Below are 25,042 nucleotides of genomic sequence, written 5' to 3' on the forward strand. Positions count from 1 at the left end.
CCTTGGAGTAATCTTTATCCATCTGACACATATTTTGTTCAAAATTGGATGCATGTAGATGGATCTTCTGGATCCCTGTGGAATTATCATTTATGATTTTCTATTTCTACACTCAAATATTAATTGCCAGAGAAAACACTGCAGCAGTGGGAGAGGAAGTTGAGTCAGTCACTTTTGTCCCGGGCTAGATAGAGTCCCATATTGCGCCACAGGGGTCAGACTGTTGGAAGATCTCAAGGATGAGAAACTCAAAACCTGCTGTACTTTCCTTAGTAAATATCCCTGTAAAAATATCTTTATTTGATGAGTGCCTAACTGTGGGCCTGAAGATGTGTCCTGGAGGATATCAAGTCCAGATATAAGGTGGTGAGTAAGCGATGCTTCCAATCCAACATGATATACCAGGAGGAGAGGCCCTGAAAAGAAGGGCTGGACAGTGCCAACTTGAGAGTTGTTGGACACAAGCTCTGGTGAAGCTTACATGCCCCTGCTGGGGGTGCAAGCCACTATGCCTGCTGCAGCAGGAGGAGGAGCGTTTGCACCAGGAGACTGTTCCCCATAAAAGGCCAGGGGAGTGCGCCGAAATATGGGCAAAGCTGGTCATGGGGCCTGAGTGGGCAGGCTAAAAATAGAGTCCCTGGCTAAGGATGACTAGCAGTAGTCACCACAAAGATGGCTGCATAAGAGAGAGCCATAGTGATCCTGAGGATCCCATGGAATAAGCTGGCAGTAGAGGTGATATGTTGAAGTGGTGTAGAGAGTGACCAAAGTGCCACAGCCACATGAGAATAGCCGGGGCCCAAAGAGAGAGAAAAAGTATGGGTTAGTTAGCCTGGCCCAAAGTGGATTGAAAGCCCTGGCCCATGTGTCAGCCCTTGGAAACACTTGACTTGAAGGGATGCTACTGCCAGTGGGAGTAGGAAAGTAGACAATGCTGCTGCGAATAAGAGAGGAGTGGTTAGGGGGATGGTGCTACTGCCAGTGGGGGAGGGGTGATTAGGGGCACAATGCAGCTGTCAGTTGGGGAGGGGGCATCAGGGGGGCAATGCGTCTATCAATGGGGGAGGGGACAATTCTGCTGTCAGTAGGGGAGGGGCGGGAAAGAGGATAATGCTGCTGCAAGTGGGGGAGGGGTGGTAAAGGAGATAATGCTGTTGAAAGTGGGGGAGGGGTGGTTTGGAGGACAGTGCTGCTGCCAGTTGGGAAGGGTGTTTAGGGGGACAGTTCTGCTGCTTGTGGGGGATGGGTGGTTAGGAGGACAATGTTGCTACCAATACTACTGCACTGTGGTATCTGGTACCGCTGGGGAGGTATTTTGTGCTGCACTGTGGTATTTTTTTGGTGCTGTGGGGGTAGGTATTTTGTGCTGCACAGTGGTATATGTTGGCACCTGCTGGGGAGGCATTTTGCGATGCACTGCGGTATTTGGTGTGGTGGAGGAGGTACTATCTGCTGCACAATGGTAGTTTTTGGCAGCTGCTGGGGAGGTACTTTGTGCTGCTCTGTTGGATGTGGTTCTATTGGGGAGGTAACATCAGCCCCTAATTGTGTGAGCAACAGCTTCTATGTTCCACTTTTATTTTCCTGATGGTGCTGATGATGTGGTTCAAATATTTAAGGAAATGCTGAAGGGAATGACCAAGTGTAGCAAGATTTGTTACAACATGCATTATGCACCACCATTTTTCCACAATATTGGAAGGGGACAATATCATATGCGGGCAGGTGGGGTTATGTGTGCCTGAGATGCTTTTTAATCCCAGTCCAGCCGCCCTGATGTCTGCAGATATACTAATATAAAATATCTAGGTAGAACCCTGCCAGGACCTTCTACCTTCAGCTACCATTGAACATAATTTCCTTGCCCTTGGGTTTAAGGGGAGTGGCCAGTCCTACTTGCAGCGAGCCCCTGTAGAGCAGGAGCAGAGCATGGCAGTGGTAGTAACCCGTACTATAGGATTTGTCATGGTGGTGTCCTTCAGACCGTCGCTCTCTAGGGCCAGTTGCAGTGAATGGAGGGTGCACCCTTTCTTCCCTCAGGGCACTCCCTGTAGTTGGGGCTTCCGCCTTATGGTAGTTTGGGGTGCTATTGATGTTGGTGGTTGTATGGGTGCCTGTCACAGGGTAGCGTCACGGGTATAAAGATAGAGCGGAGGTGCACCCCCTGAGCTGCCACCCGGTCCCCTGTCCCTGCCTACTTGCACCACCCGCCCTAGGTGACGGAGCGCAACTGAGCGACAGTCCCTGACCTGAGTAAGTGCAAGCAGTGAGTAAGTGCAAGCAGAGAGATAGAGACAGCAGGGAAGCGGACAGCCAATGAGAGGTAGCACTCGAGCGGACAGAGAGGTGGAACAAGCAAGGTACCACCAAAAACGGAAGGGCGAGGCGGGTCAACCAGCCAGGGTCAGTCCAGGAGGTCACGTTAGTACGAGGGAGGAGACAGAGACAGATCCGAGAGCGGGCCGAGGTCAAAATCCGGGAGGTCACGTCAGTACAAGAGAAGAGGCAAAGACAAAATCCAAAAGCAAGCCGAGGTCAAAATCCGAGAGGTAGCGTCAAGGTTCAGGGAGCAGGCAGAAGAGGTATCAGGAAGCAGATCAAGGGTCAAATCCAAAGGTAAGCTAAATAACAATAATAATACACAGCCTAAGGGACCAAAATCACAGGCAACCTTTAGCCAGCAGGTTGCCTGTATTTATAGTGGGGAGTGAGGGTCATGTGACGTGGCCAGCGTCACATGACCAACAGACAGGCAAGTCGAGCACCGAGTGATCAGCTCGGCGCTCAAGGCAGACCTAGGAGCAGGGAGCCTCCCAGCTAGCAAAAGCCGCCCTGGGAACGAGGCTGAACACAGATCCTCGCTCCCGAAGCTAAGCAGCAGGTCTGCGGCTGATGGGAGACCGAGTGCACCTTCGGAACCCCGTTACAGGTGCCTGGCAGAAGGGGTAGCAGAGCAATAGCCAGCATGTGATGATGTAGGATTCAGTAAACCAGGCCAGCTTAATCAGAAGAGACGTCTCTTTTTACTGTTGTTCAAAATGGGAGTTGTAGTACATCCAACAACAGTCTATACACAGTGTAACTTCTCACCAGATGTCAGTGCATGAGTTGGTCTTGATGATGATGATGATGATAATGATGTATAGTTGTCACGACCCATGGTCATGGTCGCGACTCCTGAACCCGCATGCAGTTGCCTGTGGTTTGGTCTGTTGTCAACCACATGGTGAGGGCTGCTGGTATGTTGCCTCACATGTGGTCGCCGTTGGCAACATGTTTGTACTTGGCAGTATAGCAGCCTGAGCTGTTGCTAGGCAGCTTGCTGTCAAGTGCATGCGGTTACACCTGGCAACCTGCCTTTGTAGGTGTGTCTTTTGTTTGTATGGTGTGCACTTTCTATGTCTGTTGTGCACGGGGTTTATTATGTTTGTATGCACTGTGACACCTCCCTTCACTTGTGGTTGTCCGCGGCAACGTGTGGTGTTGTGTGCATGTGGTGGCAGTGTCTCGGCCTGCTGGCTGTTCCCCAGGACATGGTTGCCACGCATGCCGTTGCCGGCGGTAACAGGCGAGTGTGTTGTTTATGTGCTTTTCCCTTTAAGTGGCTTCACTACCCTGCCTGGTGTAGGAAGGGTTAACTCCCTTCTTTGTGTGTGAACACTGGGTGTGTCTGTGTGTGGGTGTGGCTACTTGGGCTATTTAGCTTCCGCTGGATGCCTGTATCTGAGGGGTACTTCAGCCATGGTTTGCTGGAGTCATCCTCCTGGTATTATACCATCTTCCAGTGAGGGCCACCCTTGTGGTCATAAATCCTATGTATGATGTCAAGTTGATGTGTTTTCCTTTCCGTGTTTATTACAGCTATGGATGTCCTGGTTACCTGTGTGTTTTGTGGTGTGTTGTCTCCTTGGTGTTTGTGTGGACAGCAATACTGGTGCATGGGTTCCAGTCAGCAAGGCTGTGGCAGGTAGGTTTGGAACTAGTGTTTTTCACCTGCCATATCCATATGTCTGTATGTGTTTCCCCTTCCTTGCAGCTTGGCCAGTGAGACTTCTGTTCCTCCGTGTCCGGGAGGAACAGGTCGTCTTACCCTGCTCCTAGTTCAGGGCCACCCTGAGGGCTAGTAGGGACCCCAAGGTTTCCGGTGTATGAGCCCTCCCACCATCAGGGTTGGCTCATACGGCTAGGAGTCAGGGTCAGTATTAGGGACGCAATAGGAGGTGACCTGCTACCTGATCCTGTGGTCCTGGCCGAGCAGCGACCAAACATCTTCTGGCATTGCACGGCTGAGGGTTTCCCCCATCCTCAGCCGTGACAATAGTCTTGCGTGCACGCAGTCTTACCCTTAGGGCCTCGATGCGCTTAGCTGGCTGAGAAGAAGGCGCGACACTTTGCCATGGGCCACAAAGGCCTAGAAAATAAGGCACCTATTCCAGAGACCAATTTCCTAGCACTTATCAAATGGAAAATCAAGATAAAGGGAAGGTAGGGAAGGGAGGGAGGGAAGGTAGGGAAGGGAGGGAGGGAAGGTAGGGGGATCTCAAGGTTCAAAGGGTTCGGGCGAAATATAGAAAATGTGAAAAGAACAAAATTAATAAATGTGAGGAAAATGTATCTTTAAAATAGAAGGGACATTACCAACCGTGAATTTATAGACTAAGATTTAGGAATCCCCCCAAAATTATATGAACCAAAAATAAGTGTTATATAGGAAGATCAAACGCCTGTTTGAAAAGTAAGGTTTTCAGTGCACGTCTGAATGAGAGAAGACTGGGAATCATTTTCAGGACCAGAGGTAGGTGGTTCCAAAATCTTGCCCCTTGAGCCGAAAAAGATCTACCTCCACGTCTGATCTTTTTAACTTGTGGGATGTTAAAATTCGGAGAGTTACTAGACCTCAATGTCCTCAACCTGGTGAATTTACGTCGCAGGTCCAAGGGCACCACACCATTGAATACCCTATGCATGAAGCATCCAATCTTGAACATCACCCGTTGTTGGACGGGGAGCTAGTGCAAGGCATTAAGAGAGGGAGTGATATGCTCTCGGCAGGCAACACCCGTTAGTAGCCTTGCTGCGGCATTCTGCACAAGTTGAAGTCTATGCAAGTTCTTCTTAGGGAGTCCCATGTACAAGGCATTACAATAGTCCAACCGACTGCTGAACGCTGCTCCGACCAAGGCTTTCCTGAGAGGGGATTCGATGTATTTTAAGATGCTCCTCAGAAGTTTCAGCTGGTAGTGGCAGGTACTAACCACCTGATTTATCTGAGGAGCCAGGGTTAATCTGGAGTCCAAGACCACTCCCAAGTCCCTGACCTGGATGGCTGTCTCAGGGACAGGTCCAAAAGACAATGGCCATTGGGGTGCTGAGGGTGTAATTTTCTGGTCACTGAATGTAATACATTCAGTTTTGGTGCCATTAAGCTTTAGATAATTGGCACTCATCCAGTGATCGATCTCCAAGAGACATCCGGCCAGATCGACTTGATCAACTGTTCCTTTGGCAAGCCTAAAGTACAGTTGTGTATCATCCGCATAAACATGAAACTGAAGATTGTGGCTCCTGATGATGTCGGCCAATGGTCTCAGATAGATGTTGAACAAGACTGGAGATAGTGCCGAGCCTTGTGGTACTCCACAGGACAGTGGGAGATCAGCTGAGTGAAATACCCCCAGCTTCACTCGTTGTACCCTGTCCTGGATAAATGAGACCATCCATGCCAAGGTCTTTCCATCTAATCCGGCTACCACTTTCAGCCGGTTCAGTAATAGTGTCAAAAGCGGATGATAGGTCCAGAAGGACTAGGACCATAGAGTCGTTCTGGTCTAATGCCATCAGTAAATCGTCCTGGACATTGACCAGAGCGATCTCAGTACCCCTTCCGGGTCGGAATCCCGACTGGAAGTCGTCAAGAATGTGATTGGCCTCCAGGTATCCCTGTAGTTGTGCAAAAACCTCCCTCTCGCCTATCTTTGCAGCGAACGGCAGTCCCGAAATCGGTTTTAGGTTACTCAGATCGGTCACAGGTAGCGCCGGTTTCTTAGGCAGGGGTGTTACCACTGCCTGCTTCAGAATAGCCGGCACCTGACCGCTGGAAAAGGAACTATTTATAATGTCTCAAATGTATAGTGCCATTGCAACCGCGGCGGACTTCACCACGGCTGCCGGGCATGGATCTAGAGGCGAGGAGGAGGATCTAAGAGCTCCAATGATTTCAATCGTTCTCTCCTCAGAGATGGGCTGAAATTCTGTGAGGGAATAGGGTAAGCTTGAAAGTGAAGAAAAAAGTGTCTCGTCCATCCTATGAACCGTTGGGATATTGTCCCTAAGTTTCTGGATTTTTTCAGCAAAGTAAAGAGTGCTCCGTCGTTGCAATCTTACATCTAGGATTGGCTAGTTCTTTAGCCACTTTGAAAAGTTCTCTGGAGTTGTTAGCCCCATTGCCTATTTTATTTGAGTAGTATGTTCTTTTGGTATTTTTAATATTATCTCTGTACTTTCTCATACTTATTTTGTATTTAATTTTGGTGTCTTCTATAGGATTTTTTCTCCAGGCATTTTCAAGGGCGCTGGTAGTCTTTTTATCCTCTCTTAATTCAGCAGTGAACCAAGGCGGGTTTTTATTAGGGGACGAGGTTGCTGTTTATGTTTCATAGGTGCTAAGGTGTTTAGTGTAGCCTCTATACAATCATTAAAAGCTGTTAGCTTTGCTTCCGTGGATTCTATGGAGCGGAATAAATCTATATTCAGATTCTCCTTGAAGCTATTGCTAAATTCCTCCAAATTAAGAATTTTCAAATTTCTTTGTTGGGTGAGAGTCTTATCTCTCACTGGAAAATGGGGAGCTTTTTTTTAAAGGAGGGATAGTTTGAGTAAAAAGTATATTTTTATGATCAGTCCACACCAGATCATGTATAGATTGGACCTGTATCTCCACCCCGGATGTCAGAATCCAGTCCAGGATGTGTCTGCCCCTGTGAGTCGGGGAGGTCACCTCCTGCATGAAGCCAATGGTCTCAAGGGATGTTAATAATTGCTGGGTTTGGATGTTGGACACATCATCGGCCCAGCAATTTATGTCGCCCACAATGATGTTCTTCTGACTATCTAGGAAGGCCGATGTGGCCAATTCCAGCAGTTCATCATAAAATCCTGTTTTTAAATCTGGGGGTGGTAGACAATATAGATTGAGAAGGCCTCTTCTGGACTCTTCTGGCATTTGATAGCTAAGTGTTTGAAAGTTTTGAAAATTGGGCCATTCTTAAGGGCTGTCATCATTAGATGCTCATGAAAGACCATTGCAACACCTCCACCTCTAGTGGCCCTGTCTATGTGAAGAATTTCGTACAAGGGGGGGACCAATTCATCCAACATAGGATCCACCCCCTCCGAAAAAAACACGTTTCAGTTAGGCACAAGTAGTCTAGATTATTAGATAAAATCAAATCGTAAATGTTGGCTGCATTCTTAACCACAGAACGGCAGTTTAGAAGTGCCCCTTTCAGCAAATGCTGGTTCTGAGTTGGAATCGGCCCCGAAGGTGTAATCTTTTTCAGAAAGCTTTTCCTTCTTCTTAAATGCCTATGGGTTTTTGGCGAGATGGCGGATTTCCACAAATGATGTGTGGTCAATTTCCTCGTTGTTTGTGCGGGCAATAGTGACAATGTGGCCCCATTCAGAGCAATTAGCTCATTATGTGTGTACATCATCATATCGATAACCATCCTAAAAAATAAGTTATTGGAATAAAATTACTGTAAAAGTCATAATAAAAATTAAAACTACAAAAGTAATTAGTACATTATAACAGACAAAGACATTAAAATGTCAATTGTGTTACCCAAGTTCTCCGATTAGACCAGGCGAGCGTTTCCCAATAATGGAGGAATATTGGTGACGGCCAAGGGCGCATCGGCAATGTCAGTTAGTCTAATAATCCGTCCGTGCCCGCTGCGCTGGCGCAGTAGGGCCGGGTTAATAAGGGTACCTAACCAGGCCACACCCACAACGTCTCTGTCGGGGCCTTCGCCCAGAGTGTTGTTCTTGGGATTCCTGGGAGATAGGCTCTGGCAGGAGGAATTCTCTTATATTTGAGGTAGGTGCTGGAAGTTCAATCTGGATAAATGGTGCAAGGTGCAAGGTGCAAACAGATCTGGGATCCACTGCCTGCTCACCCGCTGGGGGGAGTCAATTAGCCACTGCGCTGGCGCAGTGGGGCTGGGTTAATAAGGGTACCTAACCAGGCCACACCCACAGCGTCTCTGTCGGGGCTCCGCCCAGAGTGTTGTTCTTGGGATTCCTGGGAGATAGGCTCTGGCAGAAGGAAGTCTCTTATATTTGAGGTAGGTGCAGGAAGTTCAATCTGGATAAATGGTGCAAGGTGCAACCAGATCTGGGATCCACTGTCTGCTCACCCGCTGGGGGGAGTCAATTAGCCGCTGCGCTGGCGCAGTGGGGCCGGGTTAATAATGATTACACTGTCTTCTGGTTACACTGTTGCTAAAATCCTTCTCACTCGAATTTCTGGCTGTATTCTGTCAATAACATGTGCAAGTTCATAGATATAAGTGCCCAAGTCTTTCCTGAAGGGTGTAGGGTGTCTTAACTTGTTACCCCTCCAAAGCAGCAGCCTCTAAAAAGCTTTACACAGGTTCCCATGCTGACTGACTTCTCACATGGCCGTGCAGATTCTCCCACGTTATCTCCTTCTCTCGTGCTGTAGCAGAAGCAGAGGATCCAACGGAGATCTCTTAGTCTCTTGATTCTTGAAGCTGGAGCCCTGAGGAAAGGAGCACTTAGTGTCTGCTCCCTACCCCCTTCAAGCTGTCCCTCAGAGTAGAACTCTCTGGAACTAGGAGTAGAGCCAGTCCACAACCTAAACTCCCTAATTGCATATACCCCCTGTAGTGGGGTGCTGCAGACTCTGCACCCAATAGCAAGCAGGAGGGGGCTGGCAGTGGGAGGGTACATGGACATTAGGAAATCACAGACTTGTGGGCTGAGAATGGGAACGGGAAACCAATCTGGATACATCCAAGTTGACAGACTTTCCGTGATTTTGGTCTGGAGGTAAAACATATGAACCTTGAAGAATTATTACACATTTTAGGCTTTTTGAAGTTTTGCGGTGCTCACGTTTCTTTGTTACTATTCTGTCTTTCAGGAATGGATACAGAACTTGGCGTTCGTTCTCTTGATGTTGATATTAATCATCGATGGGGAACATCATTTCCTGGAAAGTATAGAGCGCTCCCCTGTGGAAGAGGTCGGCTCTTTGGATGGCTTTGACAGCTCCAGGCTAACAGTCGGATATGTACATAGTCCTCCATCCATTAGAGAGATAATGAAGAAGGTGGCTGGGAGCGGCATGATACCAGGTAGGTGAACAGAAAGCTACATCAAGTGATGGAAACTAAATAGGGAATAGATTTTCCAGAGCAGAACCAAAAAAATAAAAAGTGGGCTGTCACGGATGGTGTTGCAGAAAGCTGGAACTTATAAATAAACATCCGACTGGCTTGATCCCAAACTAAGGAGCATATGGGTGAGCCCTATAAAACCCCTAGAGCTCTCCCTGACTGCTATGCCCATGCAAAGGTCTTTATGGTAGACGATTGCATGTCCACGTACCTTATACTATGTGACACCTGAAAACCCTATAATAGTGAGGGGACACAACCACCGGCTCCCTACACTTAATACAGATGGAGTCAGGGTCACCTACAATCAAGCCAGCAAGGAAACACAAATAAAGGAAACAGACTTATCTGAGGAATCAGGAGAAGGAGCCTCCAGCAGTGAACAATGCATCCAGGAAGAAGTATAAACCGCAAAGTGAGGCAGTATGGGAGGGAATATAAAGGGAGACAATCAGTGCAAATAGGTGACAGCTGGGAGAAGGAAAGGAGATGACAAAGTGAAACAAAAACAAAGAACGTCATGCAAGAGGTAGCGAAGAACGTCTAACAGACCTTCTCACAGAGCTGGCGGTGACATGGGCGCCCATAGAGAGAAGTGATAGAATTCTCGCTGCCTGCAATTTCCACTAGGGGGAACTTAATTCACACAGAACCATTTCCATATATGTGGCAGGATGTATTATTGTATGGAGCTGTAGGATGCTGCTACGCGGGATCCACACACACATCTAAAGCATGAGGCCTTAGGCTGTATTCACAAAGTGCAGTCTTTCGGCAGGTTATACTATCATCAGAGATTAGATGTGACTTTTCTTGCCATAATCATAGGGCTATTTTTTATACGCAACCAAATTATCATTGCGCTGCCCTAACCTAAACCAGCATCCGGGAACATTTACATGTTTTTGTAGCAATTTTCTCTTCATTATTTGTAATTGCTGCAACAATGTGGCCATGATTTAAAAAAATGGGATACAACAGCAAAAAAAAAAAAAGGCTCCCAAGTTACAAACCAATGTTTCCCTATGGGCATGGTTCTCACCTGAGCGTTTTACAGCGCGTACGAACGCGCTGTAAAACGCCCTACGCCCCAAGAAGCTTTGGGGCGTATTGTCGCACGTAACACCTCTGTTTTGTATTGTACACCTCTGTGGTCAATAGCAAGAACGCGCGTTTCCAAAATACAAAAACGCCCCAAAATACGCCTCAAAAACGCCCGATAAAAACGCCTGTAAACAGCGCTTATCGAATACGCTCAGGTGTGAACCCAGCCTTAAAAGAGGACCTTTCATCAGTTTAGTTCTAGTCTAATTATGGTCTTACCTTATAGAGCGGCCCCCACTGATGCCAAGGCACTTTTTTTCTTTTTTTTTTTTTTTTTTCAACGTTCGTCCGCTGTTGGCCCCGTTGATTTCGGCGCCTTATAGTATAATGAGCCGACTCGGTTATACTAGTTTCGCTGGGAGCGGTTCACTTCTCCCCGGCTGTGAGCGCATCCAATCAGAGCGCACCGCTCTTAGCCAGGGAGAATGAGCTCAATTTTGTCCCTTGGAATTATGCTGCAGGTTTTCAGTTTACAGGGGTAATCTGTAAGCGGCCCTCATCACTGTTTCCGCACACGGATTCCCATTATAATCAATGGCCAGTTAATGTTAGCCTTTTTTTTTTACTGCAATGTGGAAAATGCGCCAAAATCTGCAGCGAAAAAAAAATCTACAGTTTAGGTTGACACTGTCTAATAATTAGACGGGATTAGTAAATGTGATGCAGTGTGTTGAATTAGATGACACAGTCCACACTGAGCTACACTCACCTAAAGAATTATTAGGAACACCTGTTCTATTTCTCATTAATGTAATTATCTAGTCAACCAATCACATGGCAGTTGCTTCAATGCATTTAGGGGTGTGGTCCTGGTCAAGACAATCTCCTGAACTCCAAACTGAATGTCAGAATGGGAAAGAAAGGTGATTTAAGCAATTTTGAGCGTGGCATGGTTGTTGGTGCCAGACGGGCCGGTCTGAGTATTTCACAATCTGCTCAGTTACTGGGATTTTCACGCACAACCATTTCTAGGGTTTACAAAGAATGGTGTGAAAAGGGAAAAACATCCAGTATGCGGCAGTCCTGTGGGCAAAAATGCCTTGTGGATGCTAGAGGTCAGAGGAGAATGGGCCGACTGATTCAAGCTGATAGAAGAGCAACGTTGACTGAAATAACCACTCGTTACAACCGAGGTATGCAGCAAAGCATTTGTGAAGCCACAACACGCACAACCTTGAGGCGGATGGGCTACAACAGCAGAAGACCCCACCGGGTACCACTCATCTCCACTACAAATAGGAAAAAGAGGCTACAATTTGCACAAGCTCACCAAAATTGGACTGTTGAAGACTGGAAAAATGTTGCCTGGTCTGATGAGTCTCGATTTCTGTTGAGACATTCAAATGGTAGAGTCCGAATTGGCATAAACAGAATGAGAACATGTATCCATCCTCTGATGGCTACTTCCAGCAGGATAATGCACCATGTCACAAAGATCAAATCATTTCAAATTGGTTTCTTGAACATGACAATGAGTTCACTGTACTAAAATGGCCCCACAGTCACCAGATCTCAACCCAATAGAGCATCTTTGGGATGTGGTGGAACGGGAGCTACGTGCCCTGGATGTGCATCCCTCAAATCTCCATCAACTGCAAGATGCTATCCTATCAATATGGGCCAACATTTCTAAAGAATGCTATCAGCACCTTGTGGAAACAATGCCACGTAGAATTAGGGCAGTTCTGAAGGCAAAAGGGGGTCCAAGACCGTATTAGTATGGTGTTCCTAATAATTCTTTAGGTTAGTGTACATGCTGCACCTTTCCATTGACTTCTATGGTACGGATGTGGCTTTTTTTTTTTTACACCTTTTTATTGAGGATAGAGATGAGCGAATCTATTCTCAGATTCGGAGACTAATTCTGATTTTTTTGGGCTAACTCGAATCTTGTAAAACAGCAATCGATGGTGTTCTGTCAGGAGGTAATTGCAGTGAGTTGCGGCCAAGTGCAGTGTACTCAAGTTAGGTTTAGAAATGTTCCTGGGTGTTGTAGTGCAATAGACACTAACCTGAGACGGCTGACTCTCTGCAAGGGCAGGTGATGATAGGAAATGTTCATGACGCCAGTGCCAATTAAACGGTGGCACGCCGTTTGCTGATAGCAGGAATAACTGAGGAACCACGTGATGTTAAAGCAGAACTCAAACTTTAGTAGTTATCATACATGGGCATAGCTGGAAACGCAGTTCCTTTGCAGACAGTTTGTTGCAGTACATTTGATGCAGGCAATATAGACATAGCAAGGTGACTTCAGAGTGTTAAACACAGGACTTGCAGTACAGGAGCTTGCACTCTATTCCTGACTGATCCTGGAACATAGAAAATCTTCTCCAAGGCCCAATACCCTAGCTCTGGCGTATATCCTTGGTTTTATCTTTATAAAGTACCTCCTCTGTTGTCTTGAGTACCTCTTGCTTTTCTTGACTTTGCCTCTGTCTCTCTCTCAGCTTCCTCAGGCTCTAGAAACTTCTGAACTCCCAGGCTGTTTAACAGTGGTCTTCCTGCTTCTGCATATATAAATTCAGGAGGGGAACCTTCTCCTTGGATCTGGAACCCGGTTACAGGGACTGCAATACCCTCTCCTGGTCCGCAGGCTTCAGGCCTGGACTTGACTCTGACATAGTCTAAGCTCCAGCTTCAGACTACAGGCTGCAGCTTTAGACTCCCACTTAAGACTCCAACTTTAGACTCACTTTCCTTTCCCTGACTGGGCCTTATATAAACTAGGGCTCCCTAGCTCCCTCTAGTGACTAAGAGCTGGAATGACACCCCTAGCAGGCCTGTACATGCAAGTTTCACAGTAACAGGGAAATACATAGCATTACATTACATGACATTTTATAAAGATGACATATACCAACTTCCCCATAAATAAGGGGGGACGACAGCACACCAAGTGACCCTTTTGTAGTGACGGGCATTACAGTCCCCGTACACTACATACCCCACTGCTTTAAGCTGAGTACGACCTCGTACTCCATCAGGGCTCGCCCAACTGGAATCTCTACCTGAAACAGAAAAAGACACATGCAGGCATACATATATGTAATTCATCTGCATTTACATTCATATCAGGTCCAATTGGCAAAGTTGAAGGTTGGTGACAAGGGGCGTCGTTCTCTTCTTCTCAGGATAGTGAATGGAACTGGGGTGCTGACCTGGCACAGCGTAACATTATAACCAGGATAGTCCATGACAATGAATAAGTCCATAAAAGAACAGCAAAATAGATAAAACAGTATAAAAGTTCTTGGAGGCTCAAAGAACAAACATGAGTCCGTACCCAGGTTATTTTCCTATTAAATCACAGAGGCTCTCGTGCGGTGGAGTCCATCTCTGGGCACATTTCCTTTAAAAAGAGTAAGAATCTCAGAGGCTCAGGTTCTTTTGAGTCTGTCTCCGGGCACGGTTCCTTAGTATCAAGTTGCACAATAAAATTGTATAATATAAAACAAGTGCTGTAATACCCCTGATCAACCTGAAAAGGGGGGTAAGGGTAAAAGGTGCAACAACGGAACAGGCACAACGTGGTGGAAAATAGCAAAAGCAGGCAGGAGATCCTGGAAACAAACTTGGCTTTGTTGACTTTGTAATTTCAGTGGTTAACACCTACCACTGAGCCGTGGATGAACTGGCAGCAGCAACAAAGAACCAGAAAACATAGGACTCCTGTCCTGGAAGGGTTAATAACATCATTCTTTGGTGAAATAAATCAAAGGCCTAGCAGGCTGATTCACAGGGGTATGTCATCATTACCCGGCTCTGCTGGCAAGTACGGCCTGTAGTAGTCCTCTACAGGAGGATGGGCCCACATAACGGTGTTAGGGGGCAGCTGCAAGGTAAAGGGGCCCCTAATAGGTATTGGCCCCATGGGCCTAGGGGTAAACCCTTGGGTGGACCGTACTGGTCCCTGCATGATAATTGTGGGATGTAAGGCAGTTGGTACCGCCGCTGCAAGCGGTCCGGTGGGCTCGGTGCAGCAACTCACAGGAATAACAGGTCTTCCTTGGGGCCTTGACGGAGCAACATTAGCAGACGGTGGTTTACGGGTGGTGACAGGCACCCTTACCTCGTCCTTCTTTGGCGGCGTCTGGATCCTGGCGGTCGCGATCTTGCGCAGCTCCCGCAACTTCTCCTCCAGCCGGACAATCTGTTCACCGATGCTCTCCGTGTCAGAGTCGCTGTCATCTGCTGGCGCCGCCGGCGCAGGTACAGTCAACGATGGCTCGGACGCGGCCTCTGCAGGTTCTGGTGGTGCATCGGGTCTCCGACCCCTCCGGATGTTCTCAAAGGTATTGCAAAGTCCTTTTAAGTTTTCCATATCTTGTATGGTCTTCTCCCGACGAGGCAGCTCGGGGGAAGGATAGGGGCTCACCCATTTTTCCAACACGGTTGGCTGCCAGAAGACGTTAGGCCCAAAGAAGGAGCTCCGCTCCTGGAAGGCGTGATGGGCCGGCTCTGGAGAGCGTTCCGGTTCCCGCTCGCAGCCAGAGTAGTCTTCTTCTTCTGCCTCCCAGTCCTCAGGTTCTCGCTTGGGACGGGTCACAGCAGTTGCATAAGGGCCTCTCAGGCTCTCGGCAGGGGTGAACTCCACTTCCTCTCCCTCGTGGAGGCTGTGCTGATAGGAAGGGAGGTAGTCTCTCTTGACAGATCTTCTGTTAACATATAAGTCTCTGCCAGTCAGGTAATCTTGTATGAACCCGTAGCCACGGGTTTTGTCAAAGGACACCACCACTCCCTTTCTCCTTTCCAGGCGGGGTTGGGTGTTGGTGTGTCGTTCATGGATAGTCTTGGTCAACTCCTCATAATAGATCTTAGTCTTTGTATTCCGCTTTATAGCGGCCTCCCGGATCTCTGCCATTAGTGAAGACCACTTGAAAGAGGGCTGAAAGAAGTCTCTCCAGGAGCCATAGCAGGGCTCTGGTTCTTTCTCCCGTGGCGGGCAGGCGGGTTTCTCCGGTCCCGGAGAGTAGGCCGGTGGAGCCTCTTCTGGCTCTACACCAATATCATTCATTTTTGGGATCTCAGGCGCGGACGTTGCAGCAAAGCTCTGTTCACTCTCCAACATGCTCGATCCTTCTCTGGAGAGCGATAGGGTCGCGTCAATTAGATCTGCCAGCTCCTCCCATTGCACTGGGAGGCCGCCCCCCAGGTATTCCAGTATATGGAAGGCGGAGTCCATGCTAGCCGACATGCAAATGTCCAGATAAGCAGTGGCGCCTGACCTTGAACTCCTTCCCGCTATTTCCTCAAAAAGGCGCCAATTTTTCCCGCCTTTTCGGGATGAAGATGACGCAGCGGCTATTTCAGTAGCCTCAGCGGCCATCTTTGGGTATAAACGCTGTCTATTCACTGACAGCAAGCAGGATGATGAAAAGTCCATAAAACCACACTCCAATGTGGCGATTTTCTTCCTCTTGATAGCGCAACCCTGCACAGCGCTTTTTAGAGGTTTTAGGAACACTTTTGGTATGATTTTCAGTCCACAAAGTCCATTTTAAATAAACAGGCAATTTGTCACTTTGGTCACAGGGCAACTGTATAAGGCACAAAGTCCACGCTTCTTGCACTAGAAAGCGTGCGTATCCTGTTCGTGACGCCAAAAGAGAGGTGCAGCGTACTCAAGTTAGGTTTAGAAATGTTCCTGGGTGTTGTAGTGCAATAGACACTAACCTGAGACGGCTGACTCTCTGCAAGGGCAGGTGATGATAGGAAATGTTCGTGACGCCAGTGCCAATTAAACGGTGGCACGCCGTTTGCTGATAGCAGGAATAACTGAGGAACCACGTGATGTTAAAGCAGAACTCAAACTTTAGTAGTCATCATACATGGGCATAGCTGGAAACGCAGTTCCTTTGCAGACAGTTTGTTGCAGTACATTTGATGCAGGCAATATAGACATAGCAAGGTGACTTCAGAGTGTTAAACACAGGACTTGCAGTACAGGAGCTTGCACTCTATTCCTGACTGATCCTGGAACATAGAAAATCTTCTCCAAGGCCCAATACCCTAGCTCTGGCGTATATCCTTGGTTTTATCTTTATAAAGTACCTCCTCTGTTGTCTTGAGTACCTCTTGCTTCTCTGAGCTTGCCCCTGTCTCTCTCTCAGCTTCCTCAGACTCTAGAAACTTCTGAACTCCCAGGCTGTTTAACAGTGGCCTTCCTGCTTCTGCATATATAAATTCAGGAGGGGAACCTTCTCCTTGGATCTGGAACCCGGTTACAGGGACTGCAATACCCTCTCCTGGTCCGCAGGCTTCAGGCCTGGACTTGTCTCTGACATAGTCTAAGCTCCAGCTTCAGACTACAGGCTGCAGCTTTAGACTCCCACTTAAGACTCCAACTTTAGACTCACTTTCCTTTCCCTGACTGGGCCTTATATAAACTAGTGACTAAGAGCTGGAATGACACCCCTAGCAGGCCTGTACATGCAAGTTTCACAGTAACAGGGAAATACATAGCATTACATTACATTACAGTTTATAAAGATGACATATACCAACTTCCCCATAAATAAGGGACGACGACAGCACACCAAGTGACCCTTTTGTAGTGACGGGCATTACAGTCCCCGTACACTACACAAGCAATAACCGCAGTTTGCGGCAGCAATAATAAAAGTAGATACAGTTACACCTGAAGCTGTATCAGACTGAGGGGACGGACAAGGGAAAATTAAAAAATTCGTAAAAAATTAATGAAACGACATAGGAGCTTTTCATTGAAAATAAAATCTGACTTGAAGGGGTTATATACCAATTTCCAGAGCAATTGGAGCAAATTTGGTTCGGAATGAATAAATTTGGACCCGAACCAAACTTTTTGAAAAATTTGGCGAATCAGAAACAAACCGAATCTTGGAAGATTCGCTCATCTCTAATTGAGGATTTTCGACATATACAGAACAGAAAACACAACAATAGTTAGCTAGGAACATGGTATATATTCAGTAGGGGTGAGCTAACGGGACGTGGGCTTTTCTATGGCTTAGTGCTCATTTACACAACCGTGCCGTGTTTTGCGATCGGCAAATATGCGGATCCGCAAAACACGGATGCCACCCCTGTGTGCCTTCCGCAATTTGCGGAATGGAACGGTTGGCCCATTATAAAAATGCCTATTCTTGTCCGCAAAACAGACAAGAATAGGACATGATCTATAATTTTTGCGGGGGCCACGGAACGGAGCAACGGATGCGGACAGCACACGGAGATTATGAAAATTGCAGCAATAACATTGTCAAACAATACATCCTAAAGAACGCCGGCCACTGTGTTGGGGCGCTGCCTTGTATAACTATGTGATGTCATGTATGGGGGTAAGGCTACTTTCATACTAGCGTTTTTGTTAGATCCGGCAGGGTTCAGCAAAAACTCTATACAACAGGCTGTGTCCGTTATGAACGGATCCGGTTGTATTATCTTTAACATAGCCAAGTCATATCCGTCATGAACTCCATTGAAAGTCAATGGGGGACTGATCTGTTTTCTTGCTGCGGTTTGCTCTCCGGTATGAGAACGGTACGCAACGCATTCTGGAGCATTCCTTTCTGTTCAGTTACGTTTTGAGCCCATTGACAATGAATGGAGACAAAACATAAGCGTTTCTTTCCGGTATTGAGACCCTATGATGGATCTCAATACCGGAAAATAGAAACGCTAGTGTGAAAGTAACCTAGTGTGTAGCCTAACCTATATGTGTGCTCTATATACAGATCAGGCAGTCACTTGTAATCATAAAGCATGTCTTTATTGCAAGTTCTTGAAAGCAAAAGCTTGGTTTAAGATTTTTTATTCTTGTCTTCTGAGTGAGACTTCTGAATCCTTCAGCAACGCGATGCGTCAAGTCTGTGGAACCCGGGATTCTTCTCTTTTCTTGTCACTTTTTGGCCTGAAGTAATCAGAATTGTACTCCGAAGTCCGGTTCATATCCGTTCAGTATATGGTGGATGGCCATCATCGCTGGGGTCTCACAGGTCCTCTGATAGGTTTTTTAAGTGACTCATTGTTGAGGCTTTGATATTGTCTTTTTCTTTTAATTGGTACAGGTTGTGCTTGTAATATCTATGGGAATTGGGAGATCGTGTGCTATAAAATGACCTCATTATCGTCCTACTCTCTTTAGGGGCCGTCACTAATGAGTGGTCAAGTGGACCACCTTTTCAGTAAACATCTCTAAATTTTTTTCCATGATGTCCCTACTACAACCTTCTGGTTGCTGTGTCTGTGCTCCTCAAACTTTTTTAGGGGTTTGTGTTTGGACACAACAAGTATCCACAGAGGAGGGACGGATGTCGGCCTGGAATGAGCTGAAGTCTATCTCCTCTATGCAGAAATGGAGCTTCTTCCAACAGGCACCTGCAAGAAGAACAGTCTACTCCTACAATCTATGTTATCTAGGTACTGTTTTTTTTCTCCAGTAGTCTGTCCGGGAGGAGTTTGCTGAGGTCAGCCCACGGTCTACAACGCATGGGCAAGTCAATACATGGAGCAAAAAAGTCCCAAAATCTGACCTGAAGGTGCCGTGGTGTTAAGATATCAGACCTGATTTACCTGATTATGCTCCACAGCGTGATGATATGGAAGAGATGGGTAATAAAGGCGGCATATATATGGTCAATCTCCTCCTGGGTGGGTCCTGAAGGATGGAGGAGCAGATATCTTCTCATGTGTAATCCCAGTTGTGGCAGTGCTAGGAGTCATTTCCTTGATCAGGTCCTCTCCTGCCATCAACATTGATCATGTGCCTTCCGTATGTCAAGAATCCAGGAAGACGGTACACCTGACATCCATAAAGGTTTCTTCTCAATGTAGGAGGCAGCGGCCTGTGTCCCACCTGCACCAGCATCTTCACATACGTGAATGGGTGAGACACAAGGGTGAGACTGGAGTCCAGAAGCAACGGATTAGTAGGGTCCATTGTTTCTTAAGTGTTGCGTCAATATGGCACTTCCTTGGCTGGCATCATCATTACCGAGCTGTGATGTCATAAACGCCAAGTTCCAATGTCATTCATGGATAGCCACTTGATTGTGATGACATTGGTTCAGTACCAACAAAGAAGATATTGTAACCATGGAAACTAAGGCCGTGGAACTGGGTGGAAGTGCCACTCAGGGTCCTTGAAAACTGGATGACCAGTGGTAGCCACCAGCTTCCATAGAAACAGATGTGGCTAAGAAACCAATGGATTTTTAACACCTTGACTTTGACAATGTTTATAATCTGGCATTTTATTTTGTCTTAAAAAAATAGGCAGGGAGTAGGTTGTAAAAACTGTTGTAAAACTACAACTCCCACCATGCCCTGCTGTAGGCTGATAGCTGTAGGCAGTCTGAGCATGCTGGGAGTTGTAGTTTTACAACAGCTGGAGAGCCGCAGGCTGGCCATTCCTGCTTTAGAGTGTAGAGTCCTGACCAAGTTTTCACCTCCAGTAGAAGAGAAGATAATCACAACTAAGACTGGGCCCCCTCTTGCCCTGGGCCCCATAGCAGTCGCATGGTCTGCCGCTATGGTAGTTACTCCCCTGGGTCAAGGGTAATAGGTCTCACGCTCTGGAGGGCCCAGCACATAGGTGCATTACATGGACAGTCCGTTGATCTCAATAGCCACTGTATAATGCTTTGTTTCCCCTGTGGAGGCGCTGCAGGGGAATGGAGTGCTTGCTGCTGGGGTCCTCCAAATTGCTGCCAAATTTTGGGGGCTGCAGGACACCGTTATCAGTATGTTACGGTGAGACCCTTCTAACACAAAAGGTCTGTCCACAGCCAACAACCTCTTGTAAAGAGACTTTTAAAGTGCTGATAATATCAAATTTTTTTTAAATTTCCCTGCTGACTAAGTGATTTTGGGGGTTTAACCCCTTAAGGACCGGGCTCATTTTCACCTTAAGGACCAGGCCATTTTTTGCAAATCTGACCAGTGTCACTTTAAGTGCTCATAACTTTAAAACGCTTTGACTTATCCAGGCCGTTCTGAGATTGTTTTTTCGTCACATATTGTACTTGATGACAGTGGTAAAATGAAGTCAAAAAAAATATTTTTTTTTGCACAAAAAAATACCTAATTTACCAAAAATTTGGAAAAATTTGCAAATTTCAAAGTTTCAGTTTCTCTACTTCTGTAATACATAGTAATACCCCAAAAAATTGTGATGACTTTACATTCCCCATATGTCTACTTCATGTTTGAATTGTTTTGGGATTGATATTTTATTTTTTGGGGATGTTACAAGGCTTAGAAGTTTAGAAGCAAATCTTGAAATTTTTCAGAAATTTACAAAAACTCAATTTTTAGGGACCAGTTCAGGTCTGAAGTCACTTTGCGAGGCTTACATAATAGAAACCACCCAAAAATGACCCCATCTAAGAAACTACACCCCTCAAGGTATTCAAAACTGATTTTGCATACATTGTTAACCCTTTAGGTGTTGCACAAGAGTTATTGGCAAATGGGGAGGAAATTTGAGAATTTCATTTTGTTGTCTAATTTTTAATTTTAACCCATTTTTTCCACTAACAAAGCAAGGGTTAACAGCCAAACAAGACTGTATCTTTATTGCCCTGACTCTGCCGTTACAGAAACACCCAATATGTTGCCGTAAACTACTGTACGGCCACACAGCAGGGCGCAGAGTGAAAGGTGCGCCGTTTGGTTTTTGGAAGGCAGATTTTTATGGACTGGTTTTTTGACACCATGTCCCATTTGAAGCCCCCTGATGCACCCCTAGAGGAGAAACTCCCTAAAAGTGACCCCATCTAAGAAACAATACCCCTCAAGATATTCAAAACTGATTTTACATACGTCGTTAACCCTTTAGGTGTTGCACAAGAGTTATTGGCAAATGGGGATGAAATTTGAGAATTTCAATTTTTTTGCCTAATTTTCAATTTTAACCCATTTTTTCCACTAACAAAGCAAGGGTTAACAGCCAAACAAGACTGTATCTTTATTGCCCTGACTCTGCTGTTTACAGAAACACCCCATATGTGGCCGTAAACTACTGTACGGCCACACAGTAGGGCGTAGAGTGAAAGGTGCGCGGTTTGGTTTTTGGAAGGCAGGTTTTGCTGGACTGGTTTTTTGACACCATGTCCCATTTGAAGCCCCCCTGATGCACCCCTAGAGTAGAAATTCCATAAAAGTGACCCCATCTAAGAAACTACACCCCTCAAGCTATTCAAAACTGATTTTACAAACTTTGTTAACCCTTTAGATATTGCACAAGATTTAATGGAAAATAGAGACACAATTTAAAGATTTCACATTTTTGGCAGATTTTCCATTTTAATATTTTTTTTCCAGTTACAAAGCAAGGGTTAACAGCCAAACAAAACTCATTATTTATGGCCCTTATTCTGTAGTTTACAGAAACACCCCATATGTGGTCGTAAACTGCTGTACGGGCACACGGCAGGGCGCAGAAGGAAAGGAATACCATACGGTTTTTGGAAGGCAGATTTTGCTGGACTGTTTTTTTTGACACCATGTCCCATTTGAAGCCCCCCTGATGCACCCCTAGAGTAGAAACTCCAAAAAAGTGACTCCATTTTAGAAACTACGGGATAGGGTGGCAGTTTTGCTGGTACTAGTTTAGGGTACATATGATTTTTGGTTGCTCTATATTACACTTTTTGTGCAGCAAGGTAACAAGAAATAGCTTTTTTGGCACGTTTTTTTTTTTTGTTATTTACAACATTCATCTGATAGGTTTTATCATGTGGTAATTTTATAGAGCAGGTTGTCACGGACGCGGCGATACCTAATATGTATACTATTTTTTTTATTTATGTAAGTTTCATACAATAACTTCATTTTTAAAACCAAAAAAATGTTTTAGTGTCTCCATAGTCTAAGAGCCATAGTTTTTTCAGTTTTTGGGCGATTATCTTGAGTAGGGTCTCATTTTTTGCGGGATGAGATGACGGTTTGATTGGCACTATTTTGGGGTGCATATGACTTTTTGATCGCTCGCTATTACACTTTTTGTGACGTAAGATGGCAAAAAATGGCTTTTTTTACACCGTTTTTGTTTTTATTTTTTTACGGTGGTCACCTGAGGGGTTAGGTCATGTGATATTTTTATAGAGCCGGTCGATACGGACGCGGCGATACCCAATATGTATACTTTTTTTTTATTTATGTAAGTTTTACACAATGATTTCATTTTTGAAACAAAAAAAATCATGTTTTAGTGTCTCCATATTCTGAGAGCCATAGTTTTTTCAGTTTTTGGGCGATTATCTTGAGTAGGGTCTCATTTTTTGCGGGATGAGATGACGGTTTGATTGGTACTATTTTGGCGTACATGCAACTTTTTTGATCACTTTTATTACCTTTTTTGGGAAGTAAGGTGGGCAAAATTTAAATTTTCTCATAGTTTTAATCTTTATTCAGTGATAAATGTTTTTTTTTTTTATCTTAACTTTTTTCACTTTTTTTTACATTTTTGTGACCCAGACCCACTTGGTTCTTGAAGATCCAGTGGGTCTGATGTCTGTATAATACAGTACAGTACAATATATATTGTTCTGTACTGTATTTTACTTACACTGAACAGATCTATGCTTTTAGCACAGATCTGTTCAGCACCATGGACAGCAGGACGCCTGAGCAGGCGTCCTGTTGCCATGGGAACCTTCCCCGTCTGCTCAGAACTTCGCAGACGGGGAAGGGTAAGCACAGGGCTGAGGGGGGCTCTCTGGGGGCTGTCGGGGGGCTCTCTCCCTCTCCATCGGGGGGCTGCAAAGGCACAGCAGCCCCCCGATGGAGAGGGAGGGAGCTCCCTGACCGATGACAGTTAACTTTTTCCATACAGCGGTCCGTACGGACCGCGGTATGGAAAGGGTTAAACGGCTGACATCTGCACAGAGGTCAGCCGTTTATACCAGGGTGCCAGCAATGTGCTGGCACCCTGGTATACCCACTAGAAGCCAACGATCGTTCATGGGGAGGCCGGCGGGGGATCGCGATCCCGCCTGCCGCACCGCCCGCCTCCCGCAACGCCCCCACCGCCTGCGACACCCCCCCCCGCACCACCCGCCGGCATAAAATCGTGCAGGGGTGCAGGGGGGGGGTGAAAAATATTGATTTTAGCCACTCTAAAGTTTCTGATCCCCGCGGATCAGAAACTGCAAAAAGCGCAGCAAACCGCAGGTCTGAATTGACCTGCGGTTTGCTGCGATCGCCGATAAATGACCCCCCCCCCTGCATTGTTACGGGATGCCGGCTGAATGATTTCAGCCGAAATCCCGTTCCGATTAACCCCTGGGGCGCCGGAATACAGATTTTAAGTCAGGACGTACCGGTACGTCCTTGGTCCTTAAGGACTCGGGAAATAGGGCGTACCGGTACGTCCTATGTCCTTAAGGGGTTAACTGCTAGGACGTTCCCCTGTTTAAAGTGAGGGACCCTGGCTTTGAGTTCTAATTTCTTCTGCAGAAAAAAGTTGCACCGTGTTCTATTAAAATCAGTTAATCATATGTTAAATGGGTTATCCGGTCCTTAGAAATGACGGTCTATCCTTAGCATAGGCAGTCAATAGTAGATGAGTGGGGGTCCTTCACTGTTCATACATTTAGTAGTGACTGTACCTGGTATTATAGTTTACTACAGCTCAGTCCCATTCAGATGATTGGGACTGAGCTGCAGTTCCAGAAGCAGTCACAAAAAAAGTATAACGCTTAACAGAGCACCACAGACCTTTCAAACAATTGATTGGCATGGGGGTACCTATCTGAGAAAAAAAACCTGCAAACGTCAAAAACCTTCCCGGGGATGCCCGTGTCTTACAAAAGCCCCACCTGTTTTCTGTGTGGGAGTCGGACAGGTCAAATTTGCCAGGACTGTCTCTGAAAATTAGGGACTGCTGACAACTGTGTAGTCACCGGTAGAGTTACCACCAAGTTGGTAAACCACCGGCCTGCCTGGTATTTCTAATAGAAGGCCAGTGCTGGTAATAATTGACAGTATTTCCCACATGTCCTGTCCTCAGGGCCAGCATTTGGAACGGGGGGTGGCAAACAACAGCAGTGACTGCGGACACTGCAGGAGCTGAAGGACCTGTGATGACATCACAGTTACATGATCTGTACTAGAGGACAAGGACCTGTGATGATATCACCTTTATGTGATCAGCGCAGGAGAGGATAGGGCTCAGCTATGAACAGGAGAACTTTTGGTGAAGAACCTGTGATGACGTCTGTGACATGAGGAGAGGTATATGAAGGGAAGGATTCAGTGTGAGAGCCACAGTAATGCTGGGAGTTGTAGTCTCCCCTCTTACACCCCCTCCCTGCTTGGTTGAGAGAATAAAGTTATTTGCCTGGGACTGTATTTTAGGGCTGAAGGGGAGGATTTTATTCACATTGGACTGAATGTTGGAGGGTAGTGGAGGGAGTGATGTTATTTGCATGGGACTGAATTAGGGTTACCACCTGTCCGGTAATTCGCCGGCCAAGCAGTATTTTACTGTCCATTGTGCCAGTGCCGGTATTTTTTTCTTACCGGCAATT

The 25,042-nt window shown here is 46.3% G+C and overlaps 1 protein-coding gene across 4 annotated transcripts in view; it reads left to right on the forward strand.

The window, feature by feature from the left end:
* LOC121005195 (ABC-type organic anion transporter ABCA8-like) overlaps window positions 1–25,042 on the forward strand; it is a 96,252-nt gene that overhangs the window by 3,002 nt on the left and 68,208 nt on the right. For all 4 annotated transcript variants that reach the window (XR_005779885.1, XM_040437786.1, XM_040437785.1 and 1 more), the window contains exon 3: window positions 9,167–9,380. Coding sequence is in view for 3 of the 4 variants with exons in the window: in XM_040437786.1 (XP_040293720.1) it covers window positions 9,167–9,380 (214 nt within the window). In the remaining variant the exon portion in view is untranslated. The remainder of the gene's footprint in view (window positions 1–9,166; window positions 9,381–25,042) is intronic.

Source organism: Bufo bufo, chromosome 6 (genome assembly GCF_905171765.1).
Source record: "Bufo bufo chromosome 6, aBufBuf1.1, whole genome shotgun sequence".
Classification (NCBI taxonomy): Eukaryota; Metazoa; Chordata; class Amphibia; order Anura; family Bufonidae; genus Bufo; species Bufo bufo.